The sequence below is a fragment of the Ailuropoda melanoleuca genome, chromosome 5 (assembly GCF_002007445.2).
Source record: "Ailuropoda melanoleuca isolate Jingjing chromosome 5, ASM200744v2, whole genome shotgun sequence".
Taxonomy (NCBI): Eukaryota; Metazoa; Chordata; class Mammalia; order Carnivora; family Ursidae; genus Ailuropoda; species Ailuropoda melanoleuca.
In genome coordinates, this window is record NC_048222.1 from 15,085,713 (window position 1) to 15,104,601 (window position 18,889).

The 18,889-nt window shown below is 42.2% G+C and overlaps 1 protein-coding gene across 1 annotated transcript in view; it reads left to right on the forward strand.

The window, feature by feature from the left end:
* Positions 1-292: 292 nt before the first annotated feature.
* NEDD9 (neural precursor cell expressed, developmentally down-regulated 9) overlaps positions 293-18,889 on the forward strand; it is a 114,999-nt gene continuing 96,402 nt past the window's right edge. Inside the window, exon 1 of the mRNA XM_034660318.1 lies at positions 293-497. Within this exon, the coding sequence (XP_034516209.1) occupies positions 486-497 (12 nt within the window). The 5' untranslated portion in view covers positions 293-485. The remainder of the gene's footprint in view (positions 498-18,889) is intronic.

Below are 18,889 nucleotides of genomic sequence, written 5' to 3' on the forward strand. Positions count from 1 at the left end.
TCATATTCTATCGAGGACCTGTGACATTTTATGGAACTGTATTTTTTTGATATGTCCTATTAGACTGTGGGGTCATTGAGAACAGGATCATATTTTCTGCATCTTTGCCTTTCCAGGTAAACGCGTAGTGAAAGTACCATAAATGCTTTCCTTGGTTGCATGATTGCATGAATGAATGAATAAAAGATGGAGCCCATTCATGCGACATGGATTTGGCTTTTCCAGCTGCTCTGATGCAATCCTTAAATGATAGAAAGTGTCTCAGCCTCTGTCGATGTTTACCCACTTTCACATTTTAAACTTCTTTTCAGATTCAAGAGGCTGTGAATTCCGTAATGTCACACACTGGCCTGAGAAGATCGTGTATCCTTTAAGCTGAGTTATGAAAAGAAAGAAGGTGGTCAGCAGACTGAGACGGGAATTGTCTTTTTCAAGATCCAGAGCTCCAACATTCCTTGGCGTAGCAGAGAGAAGCACCTGGGAAAATGTGGGCAATGGTGAGTAGTGATGGGGAAAACGTACATTTCATCCACTTCCCTTTTGTCCAGCTCAATCCAGACTAATTCCTTTGAAACAATAAACCACATGGTGTTCCATCCTCACTCAGGGTTATAACTAATATTTGGAATTAAAAGGCTGATTTCAGGCCATCCGATTTTGCTCTGGTAGGTGAATCTTCTGAGCTGGATACATTAATGCCCACAGTTAAGTCCTCTTCCATTCAATCTCAGAGGAAGCAATCTTCTGGGATAAAGGTAGACTATTCCCCTTAGTATTTCTAGTGCTCAAGCAAGTCTGGAAGTTACACTCACTGAACTATTCAGAAGCTGATCCCCTAGGTTAGATTAGCCAGTTCTCCAGTGCCTCCTTTCTCCATCGGCCGATCAGTATTAAATTGTTTCTTTTCCATTCAGCCATTCCGCAAGAAAGTCAACTTGGCCTGAGGTGGAGGTTAGGGATAAAATGGTCCATTGTCCTATCTAACCAAGGCTTTCTAAAGGTTTTACGGAAACTAAGTCAAAGAAGTGATATGCAATGCATCTGTTAATTGACTTTTAATGGAAGCAGGCAGCATGGGTGGTGTGGTGGCTTTGGGTGGGTCAGGCAGAGCTGGATCCATGTCACCCTGATGCTTAGCAGTTGAGTAACTGTGAGCGAGTTACTTGGTTCTTTTTAATCTTTGTCTCTGAATTTATAAACTGGAGTTAGGGAGATTGTCCGGAGGATGAAACGAAAAAAATGCATATGAAGTAACTTGTGCTCAAAAGAAGAAAGGTTAAGAGGTGCCTGGGTGGCCCAGGGAGTTAAGCACCCAACTCTTGGTTTTAGCTTAGGTTGCAATCTCAGGGTCATGAGATCCAGCCCCGCGTCAGCTGGGAGTCTGCTTAAAATTCTCTTCTTCCTCTCCCCCTCTCCCCCATGCTCTCTCTCTCTCCCTCTCTCTCTCTCTCAAATAAATAACTAAATCTTGCCCCCCCCAAAAAAAAAGAAGAAGAAAAAGAAAAAGAAAGCTTAATTCCCTTATGTGTTGAGATCCACAATCTGTTGTCTGTATCACGGGGAGAGCTAACCATCAGTACAAATAAGAAAGCAACTGGGCAGTCACGTCAATCCAAAAAGGGCCCTATTTCATTTGTATGAGAAAGGCTATAAGTTAAGTAAAATGACAAATGTTTTTTTTTAAACATTTCTATGAGAAATAAAGGGATTTGCTTGGAAGTCTTTAAAAACCAGATTGCCTTTTCACTGTAATGTTTTAAAGTAATGACTCTTCAAAGTCCCCCTAGTCCCAAGATTCCATGACAAAAATCTGTCACAGAACTGAACTCCATAGAAGTTTCAACCACACCAAATGACAGTAGTCCCCCCCTTACCCAGGGTTTAGCACTGCACAGTTATGGCTACCCACGGTCAACTGCATTCTGGAAGCAGATGAGCCTCCTTCTGAATGTCATCAGAAGGTCAATAGTCACCTAACCCTATGTCACAATGCCCACGTCATTCACCTCACTGCATCTCACGTAGGCATTGGATCATCTCACATCATCACAAGAAGAAGGGTGAGCACGGGACACTAAGGTGTTTTGGGAGTGAGAGAGACCACATTCACATAACTTTTATTACAGTATATTATTATAATCATTCTATCTGATTCCTTTTGTTGTTAATCACAGTGTGTAATTTATAAATTAAACTTTGTCATAGGCAGGGACCTACTGGAAAAAGCATAGTGTATATAGGGTGCGGTGCTCTGCTTCTCCCGGCGTCCCCTGGGGGTCTTGGAATGTGTGCTTCACAGATAAGGGAGGAGTCCAACACAAATTCAAACTGGAGCAAATTACATTTATTTGTGATTCCTCACACTCAGCATGAATGTTAATTTCTTAATGAAGACTGAAACAAAAATAGTCTCTCCTCATTTATTTAGACCTACTCAGCCAGTTTCACTAAATTGAGGCAAAAACAAAGCAAAAAATAAAAATAAAAAACACCTTAGCATTCTCGAACGTAAGCCAATATTTCATTCCATTTGAGACCCTGCAATGAACATTAGCACTGTGGTATTTCAAATATACAAAGTTGCTTCTCAACTTTCGGTATTCTGGATCTGAAAACCGGACAATTCTACCACCTGAAATCTTTCATTTGCTTTAGAATCACCTATGTTCAGAGACCAAAGGTCCTTGGGATCATTAATTCTATCACTTCTGGTTAGGTTTTTCTTTTTTCTTTTCTCATTACTGAACTGTATGTCAATATTACATGCACACACGTACACTCTTGCGTGTAACATCACACTAGACTAAGTAGAATGGAAAAATTTGGAAATTATCAGTACGACCTGAGAGCAGAAAGGAGCATTGACTCCTTGTCATCAATGGTTTCTAGAGATACATCCCTCCCGCTCTCTGGGGGGCAGCGTGCTGGTAAAAGATCCAGACCTGAAGCCATGCTGCCTGATTTGAATCCCAGCCCTGCCACTCACAAGTGGCAGGATCTTAACAAGTTATTGAACCTCTCTGTGCCTCAGTTTCTTCATCTATAAAACGGGGTGAGAATAGCACCTCTTTGCAGGGATTATTGTGATGATGAAGTATGCAAATTGCTTATAATTGTGTTTGGCACATTCTAAACCCTCCATAGAGGCTTCCGGTGAAACTCCGAGTCCTACAGCACATAGAAAGTAAAGTTTATGCGGCTCAAAGAAATCACTCAAGGCAGAAGATGGGAGAAGCAGTGTGCAAGGAAAGGCTGAGGGAGGGATGGAGCCTTTAGGAATCTGGGTCAGGTTAGACTGGGTTGCTCTCCTGAGCCCCCTGTGCATGACTGTCTGGTTTGGGAAGGTGCAATGAAGACACCGTGAGGTCACGGTCAGAAACATCCTGGGGGAAATCTGTGCTATGCTTATANGGGCCCTATTTCATTTGTATGAGAAAGGCTATAAGTTAAGTAAAATGACAAATGTTTTTTTTTAAACATTTCTATGAGAAATAAAGGGATTTGCTTGGAAGTCTTTAAAAACCAGATTGCCTTTTCACTGTAATGTTTTAAAGTAATGACTCTTCAAAGTCCCCCTAGTCCCAAGATTCCATGACAAAAATCTGTCACAGAACTGAACTCCATAGAAGTTTCAACCACACCAAATGACAGTAGTCCCCCCCTTACCCAGGGTTTAGCACTGCACAGTTATGGCTACCCACGGTCAACTGCATTCTGGAAGCAGATGAGCCTCCTTCTGAATGTCATCAGAAGGTCAATAGTCACCTAACCCTATGTCACAATGCCCACGTCATTCACCTCACTGCATCTCACGTAGGCATTGGATCATCTCACATCATCACAAGAAGAAGGGTGAGCACGGGACACTAAGGTGTTTTGGGAGTGAGAGAGACCACATTCACATAACTTTTATTACAGTATATTATTATAATCATTCTATCTGATTCCTTTTGTTGTTAATCACAGTGTGTAATTTATAAATTAAACTTTGTCATAGGCAGGGACCTACTGGAAAAAGCATAGTGTATATAGGGTGCGGTGCTCTGCTTCTCCCGGCGTCCCCTGGGGGTCTTGGAATGTGTGCTTCACAGATAAGGGAGGAGTCCAACACAAATTCAAACTGGAGCAAATTACATTTATTTGTGATTCCTCACACTCAGCATGAATGTTAATTTCTTAATGAAGACTGAAACAAAAATAGTCTCTCCTCATTTATTTAGACCTACTCAGCCAGTTTCACTAAATTGAGGCAAAAACAAAGCAAAAAATAAAAATAAAAAACACCTTAGCATTCTCGAACGTAAGCCAATATTTCATTCCATTTGAGACCCTGCAATGAACATTAGCACTGTGGTATTTCAAATATACAAAGTTGCTTCTCAACTTTCGGTATTCTGGATCTGAAAACCGGACAATTCTACCACCTGAAATCTTTCATTTGCTTTAGAATCACCTATGTTCAGAGACCAAAGGTCCTTGGGATCATTAATTCTATCACTTCTGGTTAGGTTTTTCTTTTTTCTTTTCTCATTACTGAACTGTATGTCAATATTACATGCACACACGTACACTCTTGCGTGTAACATCACACTAGACTAAGTAGAATGGAAAAATTTGGAAATTATCAGTACGACCTGAGAGCAGAAAGGAGCATTGACTCCTTGTCATCAATGGTTGCTAGAGATACATCCCTCCCGCTCTCTGGGGGGCAGCGTGCTGGTAAAAGATCCAGACCTGAAGCCATGCTGCCTGATTTGAATCCCAGCCCTGCCACTCACAAGTGGCAGGATCTTAACAAGTTATTGAACCTCTCTGTGCCTCAGTTTCTTCATCTATAAAACGGGGTGAGAATAGCACCTCTTTGCAGGGATTATTGTGATGATGAAGTATGCAAATTGCTTATAATTGTGTTTGGCACATTCTAAACCCTCCATAGAGGCTTCCGGTGAAACTCCGAGTCCTACAGCACATAGAAAGTAAAGTTTATGCGGCTCAAAGAAATCACTCAAGGCAGAAGATGGGAGAAGCAGTGTGCAAGGAAAGGCTGAGGGAGGGATGGAGCCTTTAGGAATCTGGGTCAGGTTAGACTGGGTTGCTCTCCTGAGCCCCCTGTGCATGACTGTCTGGTTTGGGAAGGTGCAATGAAGACACCGTGAGGTCACGGTCAGAAACATCCTGGGGGAAATCTGTGCTATGCTTATAAATACTCTTAAAAGCAAGCCCTTTACCAAACAACTCAGCAAGTGAAAGCACACCCCGAGCTGCCCGTGCAAACACTAACACGGAGGGAAGGCGGAGAGCGCATGCTCACACCCGGAGGGCCATCGTGAGCTGCAGAGAGGTGGGCAGTAGGCAGCCTTCCTTCACGATTCTGTAGGAATCAGGAGGCAGCTCGTTCCAGCTCCCCAGACCTGACTGGGCTCGTCCTTCCCAGTGCGTTCACATAGGTAACTTAACAGGGGCCGTGGTGGGGATATTTACACCACAGAAATTGGCAGATGACAATTCAGGGTTGTTTTGTTTCACTGTCAGAAAGCTGGTAGGCAGTTTCCCAATGCATCCCTGGTGATGGGGCTGGCTCAGAAAAACAAGAATGCTGAAAAAAAAAACTTTTAAACTACAAAACTTTTTATTTGGCATTCCTCACTCTTCCCCTTTCTACTGAGGCAGGAAGCTAGCAGTTGGACACGGTCTGTGATGGTTTATCTAAAGAAAAAACATCCAGCTGGACTCTTGCTTCACGAATGGCCAAAATGTATTGACTGACAGGACTTGCAAATTGTGTCCCTTTTTTCCCATTAGATACAAGTTCACTGCAGGTCCAAACTGGTCATCAAAGTGTGTATTTACACCTCCATAGGTCTGCGACATCCTAAAAAGGGAGCTGCCACGAAGTGGAGGAATTCACATGTTCTTTTTTCTCTCTCTCTCTTTCTTTTAGATTTTATTTATTTGACAGAGAGAGACACAGTGAGAGAGGGAACACAAGCAGGGGGAGTGGGAGAGGGAGAAGCAGGCTTCCCGCTGAGCAGGGAGCCCTATGCGGGCTTGATCCCAGAATGCTGGGATCTTGACCTGAGCCAAAGGCAGACACTTAACAACTGAGCCACCCAGGCGCCCCAACACATGTTCTTTTCTCAGCCCTTAAATAAATATGACCTATTTTAGGGAATATGAAAACTTTATGCACTGAGAATTATTAGCTTTCCTCCGTACACTTCAAGGATAATTTAACTTGTTCAGATTTCCAGGTTGTTCCTTGAGAGTAAAGATGAAAGAATAAGGACTGAAATGAATACCTCTAAATCTCCTTTTGTTAGTCTGCTCAGACGGCCATAACAGGTACTGCAGACTGATGGCTTCAACACGCGTTTACTTTCTCATAGTTCTGGAGGCTAGAAGTTCAAGATCAAGGTGTGTCAGCAGGTATGGCTTCCCCTGAGGCTTGCAGATGGTCTCCTTCTTACTGTGTCCTCACATGGTCTTCCCCCTGTGTGTGTCTGTGTCCTAATCTCTTCTTGTTGTTATAAGGACACCAGTCATATTGGATTAGGGCCCATCCACATGACCTCATTTTACCTTGAATGCTCTTTTAAAGGCCCTGTATCCAAACCAATTCCTAAAAGACCAAATAAAGTCACATTCTGAGATACTGTGGGTTAGGACTTGAACATATGGATTTGGAGGGCGACACAATTAAGCCCATCACACTGCCCAAATATAACCATAATGTATCCACAAGGAAAATTCGATTTAACAACATCACAGGTCAAGTTCCCAGGGAAGCAGACTCTGGAGAGATGGAGATTGGCATGCAGGGGGTTACGGGAGATGTTCTCAGGAATATCTATAAGCAACAAAGGCAGCAGGATGAGGCAGGAGGGGAGCTGGACTACACTGCAGTCATAGTTAAGACCCAGGCTGACCACATAGTCTTCCGTGCATGGGAAGAGTTGTCTGGAATGGAAGTAAGGGCGCTAAGCCTTTATACCCCTGCCTGGCCCAATCATGGGATGGGCGGGGGATGGTATGACATGCATGAAGAGGTTCTCTTCAGCTGAGGACAATCTCGGGAGGACTCAGCTGAGAGCCAGCCATCACCCAATCTTCGGGAGCTGACAGATGATTGCTCACTCTCAAGTGGGGTCTCTGGTCAGTGCACTGCATGTCCACAGTATAAGGGAGAAGAAATTCCCTTAAGTGAATGAAAAGATTTACCATCATCTCCTTAAGAAATTTCTCATAATATCTCTCAGTAGATTAAAGGGTGACCTATTATGAACCCTAAAACATTTGGTGCAATTCTGGGTGCACAGAAAACACCCAGTGGAATCGTCAGGGAATGTGGCTTCATGGGAAATGTATGCTGGTTGGAGCCAAAGAGATCTGGGTTCAACTCTCTACCCCACTACTTACTAATATTTTTTACCCTCTCTGAACCTCCAATTTCTCTTCTGCAAACTGAGGATCATGGTGCCAACTTTGTTAGACCGTTGGAAAATTTTAAATATGTTCTAAGAGTATCGGTCACAGTGCTTGACACAAACAAGGCATCCAAAAAAGCAGGACTTCCTTCCCTTTCTTTCAGCAAATAATTGGTGGTAACTAATTTCAAACCAGAAATAGAGGTTTGATCTCCTCACCTGAAGGAAAATGTTTCTCAAATTCTGGTGCGATCAGAATCACCAGCAAAGATTCTCAAAACAAATTATTGGACCCCATTCACAGTGAATCTAAATCAGGAGATCTAAGGTGAAGACCAGGAATACATAATTTAAGCAAGCCTCATGAGGGTTCCCGATACCCAGAGAATCTGGAGGCCCCCTGCTTGAGTCTGTGGGTGCTTTCTCAGTAGGAATGGGAGTCCAGTACTTAGATGCCTGGGGACATTTCCACTGTCCCCATTGTCATTAGTTCTGTATATGTAGGTATATACATGTCATTACAAAGACTTCTCCCCTTGCATAAATACTGTGCATTCCAAAACTGAAACATACATAAATTATGTCAGCTATAGAATTAAACCCATTCTCCTTTTCAAGATGTAGTTTTGTTGAGGTATAAATCACGACTACAAGGCAATTTAGTGCAGACAGGAATTTTATTGGGGGATGCAGTTCCCCCGAGCTTGTCTGGAAAATGGGAAGCATATCCAGAGATGAAGTGTCCTGCAGGTGTAAGAGCTGCAAGGCCTGTGAAGAAGAACTGTCTGGACAGAGATTTAACTTTCTCATTGAAATCAAGGAAAATTGAGTTCCCCTGGATGGGATTCCTAAAGGCTTTCTGTGTCTGATTATGGATCACAAAGCCCAGCTGCGCAGCGGAAATGTTACTGTCAAAAAGACACCTGACCAAGGTCCAGAAAGTAAACAGGAGCTGGAACACGGAAAGTGACCCCTGAGCGGAGACGGGCTTTCACATCCCTACCAGACTTCCCCTGATGTAACATGGGGCCATGTGGTTTCCCAGTGTCTTCTGTGGCTTTCTTTTCCCACAGAAAGAAGCCTCATTTATTCTAAAATATGAAGCTTTGGGGCTTTCTTTAAAATGGTACTTTCACTCAGTAAAAATAAGTCAAGATGAAAACACTATCTTTTCCATTCTGAAAAAGGACTAAACTGAGAACATGAGAAAAACAGTCTATTTTTCCTCAAATGATCACCAGCCACCCAGACCTGGTCAGTTTCCTTGCAATTAAAAAAAAAAAATCTACAAGCAGGACGACAATAGTATTACAATCACCGAGAAGTCCAAGGTGACTCTGTACTCATCGTCTCCACACTAACACCACAAGTACAGGAATCAGTGAGCTTTTTCTGTTCTTTTTTTTTTTTTTTTTTTAAAGATTTTATTTATTTGACAGAGATAGAGACAACCAGTGAGAGAGGGAACACAAGCAGGGGGAGTGGGAGAGGAAGAAGCAGGCTCATAGCGGAGGAGCCTGATGTGGGGCTCGATCCCATAACGCCGGGATCACGCCCTGAGCTGAAGGCAGACGCTTAACCGCTGTGCCACCCAGGCGCCCCAATTTTCTGTTCTTAGACCTACTTTGAGTTCTTACAGATGAAGGGGGTCTCTGTCCTTATTTCCCCAAGATACTCTTCCCAGTTTGACCAGGGCCTTGTAACACAGACAGAGTCATTGTTACACTAAAGGAACCATGCATCCCCTAACCTTTAAGTATTACCCAGAGCCCCTTGCTCTTTTCCCTGGCTCACTTAGAGAAGCATCTTTGAGTACGACATCCAATTAAACAGTAGGTTTCCACCTAGTCTTCTTTCTTATGTTCAAATCTCTTTCTGCCGTGGCCCTGTACTCTGCCATTCTTTAGATACACAGAACTGTAGGGCTGAAAGAGCACATTAGTCAGGCTAGCATTGCAGTGAGCTGCAGCAACGAGTAAGCCCTATAACCTTGGCATTGTAGCACAATACAGTTGTGTCCCACTCCTGCAACAGTAATTGGCTCCCTCGGGCAGCTTTCCTCAGGCACCTGGGCCTCTTCTACCATGTGGCCCCACCATCTCAGGGTCCTTCACTTCCAGCAGTGTAGATAAAAAGAGAGAAGGTATGGGGCATTTTAACAAACAAGCCAGGAAAGTGGAGAATTGGTTCACCAGCATTCCACTGACCCAAAGAAGGCTGAGAAATGTTGACAAGTACAAAGATGCTAATAGTGTTTGTCTCAGAGAGTCCTTAGATGCCCCTTGTTTTCAATCCCTTTGAGTGTTTTTTAGTTGAAGCAACTGAGACCCAGAGAACACCAGTTACACAGAGCTAATCAGTGACCACTCAGTTCATTGCTGGCCAAAAGGCCTCTTGCCCATTCCTAGTAATTCCAATTAACGTATAAAAAGACTCATAAGATCTCAAGATACAGTTGAAGCATTGTTTCTAGAACTTTCTATGCAGGACTCCGGGGTGAGGAGTGGACTTCTCGGTGATTGTAATACTATTGTTGTGCTGCTGACCACTCCGCTCCAAACCCCACAATTCCAGTGCAGCCCTCTCAGTCTGAGAGCCGGACAGACGAGTGTTTCAAGGAGCAAGTGCCAGTAGCAAACCCTAATTACGGGAAATGCTTCTTGGCTCCTAAGGATATGAAAATACTTTGTGGAAACTCAAGAAAAATAGAAACAGAATACCCTGAAATGCTTCATTCAGAGGCCAAAAGTCACCTAGTTAGGCTTGTATATTGTGCTTGATTCTGTCAGGATAGCTTACAGGGTGAAGACAGTTGATAAGGAGAGAAATTCTGGATGGTGTCATCCTGGTTTGCAACCATCATGTTAGCTCATGGAAAATGTCTTGAGATTGTCTTCCTCATAGTTGAGTTCAAATGTGAGAAGAAACAAACTTCCAGAAAATACCTAATAAAGGATAAGGAAATGGGTGCAGGCAAGGATGGTCTCCTTGACAGGCTGAGAACATTAGTGGAAAAGACTCCTGTGTGGGGATCTGGATGAAACTTTGCCACACATCTGACCATCTAGATCAATGTCTATTGAACACATAGTTACATGCCTTTTTTTTTTTTAAATTCTGACTTACCATCACAAAGATTATATATCTGGATTTTTTGCCTGAATTTTAAAATTTTCACCTGGAGATCTGACATTGAGTCATTAAAGGCTGCATGTTAGTTTTCTCAGTTTTAGGGAGGGAAAAGAAATAAAAATAAGAATCTGACACTAGGCTGGAAATTAAGGTGCTGATTTAACCTAAACATTTCATTATTACATAAAATCAAAAAACAATAATAATAGTGGAATTCGGGGCACCTGGGTAGCACCGTCAGTTAAGCATCTGCCTCTTGATTTTGGCTCAGGTCATGATCTCAGGGTTGTGAGATCAAGCCCCTCTTTGGGCTCTGTGCTCAGCAGGGATTCTGCTTGAGATTCTCTTCCTCTCCCTCTCCCTCTGTTCTTCCCCTGCTCACATTCTCTCTCATCTCTATCTCCTTCAAATAAATAAATAAAACTTAAAAATAATAATAATAGAATTAGATTTATAGAGTGGGTGCCAAGTTATATTACTTCATTCAACCAAAACACGATGGCATTTCCTAGATTTACAGATCAGGCATCAAAAATAGCTCAGAAGATAATTACATGTGCCTTTATTTTTCAATCTTTCTAACTCATTCTCAGTTTTCATGCTCAGTGCTCTCCCCTTAAAAAATTTTTTTTCATCCTTGTGAGTTGGGGAAATATTGTGTCCAAGTTATTAACAGTCATATTGAAGACCTGAGATGAATGGATTCACTGAATCACCTGCTAGTTTATGGCAAATCTTGGACTCGAATCAAAGGTCCGAATGGTGAGCAAGAAAGATGGAGGCAGGCTGGCTAGGTGTCTCCAAAAACCTTGGAAATAAGGCTGCTCTCGGAGTTAAACTAGTAATATGCATACATAAAATGCATTCAAACTAGTAAAACAGAATGGATATAATTAGCCAGTTGTGGAAGGAAGCCAAGAAACCACCCATCTATATATAAAATAAAAGTGTGTGAAAGCATCTCAAACTTGAGCCCCACTGATCTGGGGGCACAGTAATGAGGAGGATGTACGCGTGATTATATGTTAGCAGAAAACTAAGTGGCTGCATTGTGCCCATTTGGAGGAAGGCTATGTGAATGAAGGAGTTGGTTGGCAAAAAAAAGCAGTAAAAAGAACCAGAGGGTCATAGAGGCCCTCTGGATGGCACAGTGCCTCAACATGGAAACAACTAAAGAAAATATGATCCTGGCACTGTTAGCCAAAGCATGATGGTTTCCTTGATGAGACAATCTTTATTATGAGTAACAATACCTCAAGGCATTGACAGGAATATTCTAAAATCAAATGGGCTAGAATTTGATCTTAGAATGATCAAATCCAAGCCTTTTTTTCCTGATGCTGTGGACAACAAGCAACCCTGAGATAATGTGGCTCCTCGTAACAGAGCTGTCTCAATGCTTTCCAGTCTATTTGCCAGTTGTTTTTATTATTTTAAATTACTTTAATTGTATCTGACACTGTGAGCTGGTTCCACCTTAAGCATGCCAACAAAATCACTTTTATGAACTTGAAAGACCTTAGACCGTGCTCTCTTCTTCAAGGTAAATACCGCCTTATGGAGTGACCCTGGGCATGCAGTACCGTTACCTAGCAACGGCTCAGACTTCACTCTGCTCTTCTTGAACTGTAGCTGAACCAGCCCCATGCAATTTTGACTGAACCACATACAAAGTCAAGATCACGATGTTCTAATCATATTACTGCCTTTAGTGATCTGACAAAACAATTGCCATACGGCAAGCCTGCCCAATAAAGGGATGGAAAGAACCTAAACCGTTTTAACAGGCTGCGTGCTGATTTGCAATTATAGCTGGGACCCCGCCACAGACAGCTTCATCAAAGATACCAAGTAGTTGACAGAGTAATGTTTTCCAGGTTTTTTCACACCTTATCCGATTACAGTAATTGTTAGGTGATAAATACAGTGACAGCTCATTACAAAATTCAGCTTCCAGAAGCTGAAAGGTTAGGTGGCACTTCTCACCTGCTGGGTGATAGGTCAGCATCTTACCCCATCCCTTCTCCACTCCCCACCCCCACAATTTTGTCTGGAATCTTGTGCACTCAAGGCATTAGATTTCAAAAAAACCTTTTGAAGTGAAAATAAACTCAGAGGCTTTACTACAGAACCTCAGTAATATATAAAACTGTACGTAGAGGGCGGGGATGAAGGGAATAAAGAATCTGGCTTAAAAACTTGAAAGCATTATCCATAGTCTCTACAAGTTTTTTGATTAGTGTGTGTGCATGTGTGTGTCTATCTGTCTATCTCCCCGGTTACCTAGGGAAGGGATTGTATACTCCTGTGCCCTCATACCGGCTTGTCATACACATATAATCCTATGTTCATAGACATTAACTACTTGAGATTTTTTTTTAGCAACTCTATTGAGGTATAATTGACATATAATAAACTACATGTATTTAAATTGTGAGTTCTGATAATATTGACATACATATACACCTGTAAAACTATCACCACAGTCAAGATAACGAACATATCCATGATTCCCAAAAGTTTTCTCATGCTCTTTTATAATGCCCCTCCCGACTCCCACCTCATCCCCAGAAAACCATCAGTCTGCTTTCTGCCTTTATATGTTAGTGTTCAATTCCTAGAAATCTATATAAATGACACATACAGTATGTACCCTTTTTTTCCCCAGCTTCTTTTACCCAATATAATTATTGTGATATTCACCCATGTTGCGGTGTGTATCAATAGTTCATTCCTTTTCACTGTTGCTGAGTAGTATTCCTTGTATGAACGGACCACAGTGTGTTTATCTGTTCACCTGTTGATAGTTACTTGGGTTATTCCCAGTTTGGAGCACTTACAAATAAAGTTCTATGAACATTTGCATAGAAGTTTTAGTATGGACATGTGCTTTCTTTTCTCTTGGATAAATTCCTAGGATCATGAGTAGGTCATATGGTAGATGTATGCCTAACTTTCTAAGAAACTGACAAAATGTTTTCCAAAGTGGTTGTACCATTTTGTGTGTCCATCAGTAGTATGTGAGCATTCTAGTTCCTCCAAATCCCTGCCAGCACTACGTATGGTTGAATTGTTCTATTAATTTTAGCCATCCAAATAGGTGGATAGTGACATCTTTTTTTTTAAGATTTTATTTGTTTATTTGATAGAGAGAGAGGCAGCCAGCGAGAGAATGAACACAAGCAGGGGGAGTGGGAGAGGAAGAAGCAGGCTCCCAGCGGAGGAGCCTGATGTGGGGCTCGATCCCAGGACTCTGGCCACCCAGGTGCCCCAGTACTAACCAGGCCCAACCCTGCTTAGCTTCCGAGATCAGACGAGATTGGGTGCATTCAGGGTGGTATGGTCGTAGGCCAGTGATATCTTCCCATGGCTTTACTTAGCATCTTCCATGAGCTTATCTGTTAATAAAATGACTATTCCTATATTTTGCCCATTCTTTTATCAGGTTGTTTTCTTATTATTGAGTGTTGAGAGTTTCTTATCTATTCTGGATACAATTACTTTGTCAGATGCATGTACTGTGAATATTTTCTTCCAGTGTCTATCTTGTTTTTTCATTCTAATAACATGGTCTTTGGAAGAGCAGACGTTTTTAATTTTAGTGAAGTCCTATTTATTTTTTTTCTTCTATGGATCATGCTTTTCAGTGTGATAACTAAGAAATCTTGGCTTAATCCAAGGTCACAAATATTTTCTCCTATATTTTCTTCTAAAAATTTTACAGTTCTGGTTTTACATTTATCTCTGACCCATTTTGAGTTAATATTTATATGATGGAAGATATGGATTGAAGTTCATACATAGATATCCAATTGTGCCAATACCATTTGTTGAAAGGAATATGTTTCCCCACTCAATTTTCTTTGCACCTTTGTCAAAAATCAGTTGTCCACATATTTCTGTTCCTTTAATCTGTCTATTTTTAAGCCAATACCACACTATCTTGATTTGAATAGCTTTCTATTAAGTCTTAAAGTCAAGTCTTCAAATTTTATTCTTCTTTTTAAAGAAGGTCCTTTGTGTTTCCATATGAAGTTTAGAGTCAGTTTGTCAATTTCTGCAAAAAAGCTTACTGAGATTTTGATTGGGATGGTGCTGAATCTATAAATCAATCTGGGGAGAACTGACATCTCACTAATATTGAGTGTTCCGATTCATGAACACATTCTATCTCCCCCACTTATTTAGATCTTCTTTAATTTTCTTCAGCAATGTTTTATAGTTTTCAGTGCATAGAGAGCTGTCCACATTTCTCAGTCACAAACCATCAAGGAGGATGACCAATTTCTTCAAGACTCACAAGCTAAAGGCACCCGAGGCTTAAGTCCCAGTATTGTTTTACAGCAATACAATGCAGGGACTATAAAGAGGGGATGATAGTACCTATTTCCTAGAATTTCAAGCATTAAATGAGAGAGCACAGTATTTGATTTAATATAGCACAGGCTATGGTTCAGACAGCCTGGGTTCAAATCCCACCTCCACCACTTACAGCTGAGCAATCTTAGGGAATTCACAATCCCTCTAGAATTCAGCTTTTTGATCAGCAAAATGTAGAAAATACTAGTGCCTCCCTCACAAGGGTCCTCATGAGAATCAAATGAGCTTATTAAAAACATTTAGAAATATTCTTGTCATGTGATAAGCAAAAAACAAATGTTAGCAATGGGTACTGGTTTTATCATTAATAGCACTTAACACATCATCTTCAACTGATAAAGGGCAGATTTAATTATTAGCTTATATAACAAACTAGGCTACTTGGTTAACACCTTCATGTATGCTTCTCATCTGATTTGAATATCACAGGCTGACCTGAATTTGCTGGTTTGTTCCTAAAAGATCTGACCCTGACACTAAACACAGCTCCCCATTCTATTCTTTGGTTGTCATATTCGAGGGTCTGCCTCAGACACACCCATGCAGGATCTCAACATGATAGGCAAGTCTTCCACAATAAGCTTTACTATTGGCTTCCTTCATCTCTCTTCTACCTATTTTGAGATCTAAAAGTCGGGAAGAAGTTATATGATTCACTTTCTCTTATTGCTTCCAAAATCCTTAGAAAGCTGACTCACTCATGAAGATGCTTCTACTCGACCCCTGGCCCTTGCTATAGGGCAAAGAAGTGTCCAGGTTACATATTGACTGGATTTGTGGTGTGATATGATTTCCAAACCCAGGAAGGTCCTGTGCACCTCTCATCACCTCCAAGCACTACCTACCACCCCTGTACACACACACACACACACACACACACACACACACACAATCTCTCTGCAAGCTTGCTGACACAAGTTGCCTAATTGGAGACCCACTTCTATACTTGATGACTTCATTCCCTATTTACTTTTGAAGAAAAAATAATCATGAGCTTATTCATGTATGTAGGTGACAGTATAAAGCAATAGAAAGCTTATTCATGTATGTAGGTGACAGTATAAAGCAATAGAAAGAGCCCTGGACCAGAAGAGTCAAGGCTTGTGTTCTCCTCCTAGCAGCCCTTCCTCCTTCTCTGTAACCTAAGATTCTACTTCAGCTCCCTGCTATATCGTAAGGGGATGGTGGCATTTGAACCACTCATTCACCCAACAAATCTTACCACTGCCAGATTTTTTTTTTTAAGTGCAAAAGACACAGCAGTGAGCAAAACGATATCCCTGCTCCCACAGAATTCATATGCAAGTCAGAGAGACGGATAATAAGCAGTAAATACATTGTAACTGATCGTCAAGGAGTGGTGAATTGCAAGAATCAAAATAAAGCAAAGTAAAGAGACAAGAATGAAAAGGAATGCTAGTTTAGGTCACGGTAAAGGAAGTTCTTTCAGAGGCAGTGACAGTTCAGCTGAGGCCTAAAGAAAGTGAGTGATGTGACGTGACTCTAGCTGGCAGAAGAACATTCCAGAATGGGGAGTGGTAAGTGTGAAGGTCATTTTACTTGGCACATTTGAGGAAAATAAAGAAGCCCATATGGTCGCAGTAAAGAGTTAGTTGGAGGGTGGTCTAGGGGCCAAAACATATGGGGCATTAGAGGCCAGGATAATGACTTTGGAGTGTATGTGTTCTAAGCAACACAGGAAATCACTGCAGGGTTTTGAGCAGGGGATTCACAAGGTCTGACTTCTTTGAGAATGCTCACTTGGGCTGATGTGCTCAGGACAGACTGTTGAGTGGCCAGAGGGGAAGCAGGAAGAGCCAGGAAAGACCTGCTGCTCCCTTAAGGGAAAGATAGACATTCATGGCTTAGACTAGAGTGGGAGAGGTGAAAGAGGTAAGAAACAAATGTTTCGAACATAACCTTAAACAATTAGATGTAGGGTAAGAGTTTCATGCCATGGAATAAGAAAAGAGTAAAGCCTGACTCTAATATTTTGCACTTTACAAGAAGAGGATGTCATTAACTGAGATACAGAAGCCTGGAGAAGAAGAAGTTTTTGAGAGGGTGCACCAACAGCTTGTTTGGGACATTTTAAGTTAGGGTTGTCCATTGGCTGTGCCAGGGGCAAGCTGCGTGGGCAGTTGTGTACACAGGGCTGGACGGTCAGGACTAGAGATTTACATTTGGAGTCATGAGTGTCCACATGGTAATGGAATTAATGGCACCAGGTAGGATCACCTGGGTGGGACCTCTTGCTAGAAAAGGTAGCCCAGGAAAGGAAAGAAAGAAGAAAGAGAGAAAGAAAGAAAAAAGAAAAAGAAAGAAAGAAAGAAAGAAAGAAAGAAAGAAAGAAAGAAAGAAAGAAAGAAAGGAAGAATTCCAACAAGAGAAGGAGGATCCAAACAAAAGATTCCAGTTTATTAGTGAATTAAAAGAGATGAGCACCTAGAACAGTGTATTAAGGGTCCTTTGGGCTGTAGGCCAAGTACCAGAAACCTCAAGTAAAATTAGCTTGAACAATAAGAACATTTATGATATAACGTAATTCTGGAGAAAGAGTAGTTCTGAATTTGGTTAGTTCATTGCCTGAAAGATGTCATCAAGGAGCAAGACCCCTTCATCTTTGAACTTTGCTATCCTCATAACAGCAAGATGGCTGCTGCAGCTCCGGATGTCACACCCTCTCACAGTGTCCAGAGGTGGGATAAAGGGAAAAAGATTTATCATCTCTTTTTAAGAGGAAACTTTACCAGTAGCCTCCCTGCAGAATTCCCTTTTCAACTAAACCAGAATGGGTCACAAACTCATGCCTAAACTAATCTTAATAGGGAGGCACACACCTGTGCCTACCAGAGCATCACAGAATCTGGGGGGTAGAAGAGACCTTGAAAGTCCATGTATTCTCAATATCAAATCCCCATGACTTTGTGCATTAGACAAAGTTCCAGTGAGAAATATAGGACCTATTCAATTATCCTAACTTAACAGGAACTCAGAGAATTTGATGCCAGCACCAGCTACAAGTGAGAGCAGAGCATAGCAAAACCACAGGGAAGTGTACGGGTCCAGGCTAGTACAAGAGAGGCCTCCCTCACCACACCAGACAGGAGCTGAGCCCTTTGGCCCAGGGGCACAGCCAGTCAGCCTACAGTGATGTTGCGGGATGAGGGATGCTAACAAATCAAAGCTCTGACCTCACCTCCTTTTTCCCTCCAGCGAGAAAATAGATGTGAGATTCAGGCACACAGCAGAGAAGAGTGGAGAAGGTTCTGGAAGAACAAATAGAAGCTAACCAGCGTACCCCATGGGGAAGATCACTCATTTCACCTCGGAATAACTGACTTCTGGAAAGATCCCAGTCCACCCCGGGGGTGGAGGGGGGTGGGGATCCTGTATAGAACAGGCCTAATTCCTCATCTCCATGACAACAGTTTAGACAGAGGACAACAGCCCACACTTCTCACAGCCAGGCATTAGGGTAAAAGTCATTAAGATTAGTTTAGTCCCGGACCCCCATGTCCACTGGAGATTGAAGGTTAGGGTCTCCGTGTATCTTTTCCTAACACAGTGGTTCTCAACCAGGGGCAATTTTCCCCCATCGGGAGATATTGGCAATGTCTGGAGATATTTCTCATTGTCACAACTTCAGGGAGGAGGTGCTCCTGACGTCTAGTGGGTCGAGGCCAGGGATACTACTAAGCATTCCACAAGGCACAAGGCAGCATCCACCACAAAGAATGATGTGGCCCTAAATGTCAGCGGTGCCACAGATGAGAAACTTAGCAGGTAGAAGATGTTCCCCAGGAGCCCCAGCCCAAAGTTCCGCCTGTGAACCTGGCTGAAATCTTTGGTTTCAGGGTGTGCTAATAAAACACAGCACAGGGCCCTTGGAAGGCAGGGAGGGAAGGAATTAGTGGGAACAGAGCTGCAGGGGGGAGGTGGGTGAGAGAAGA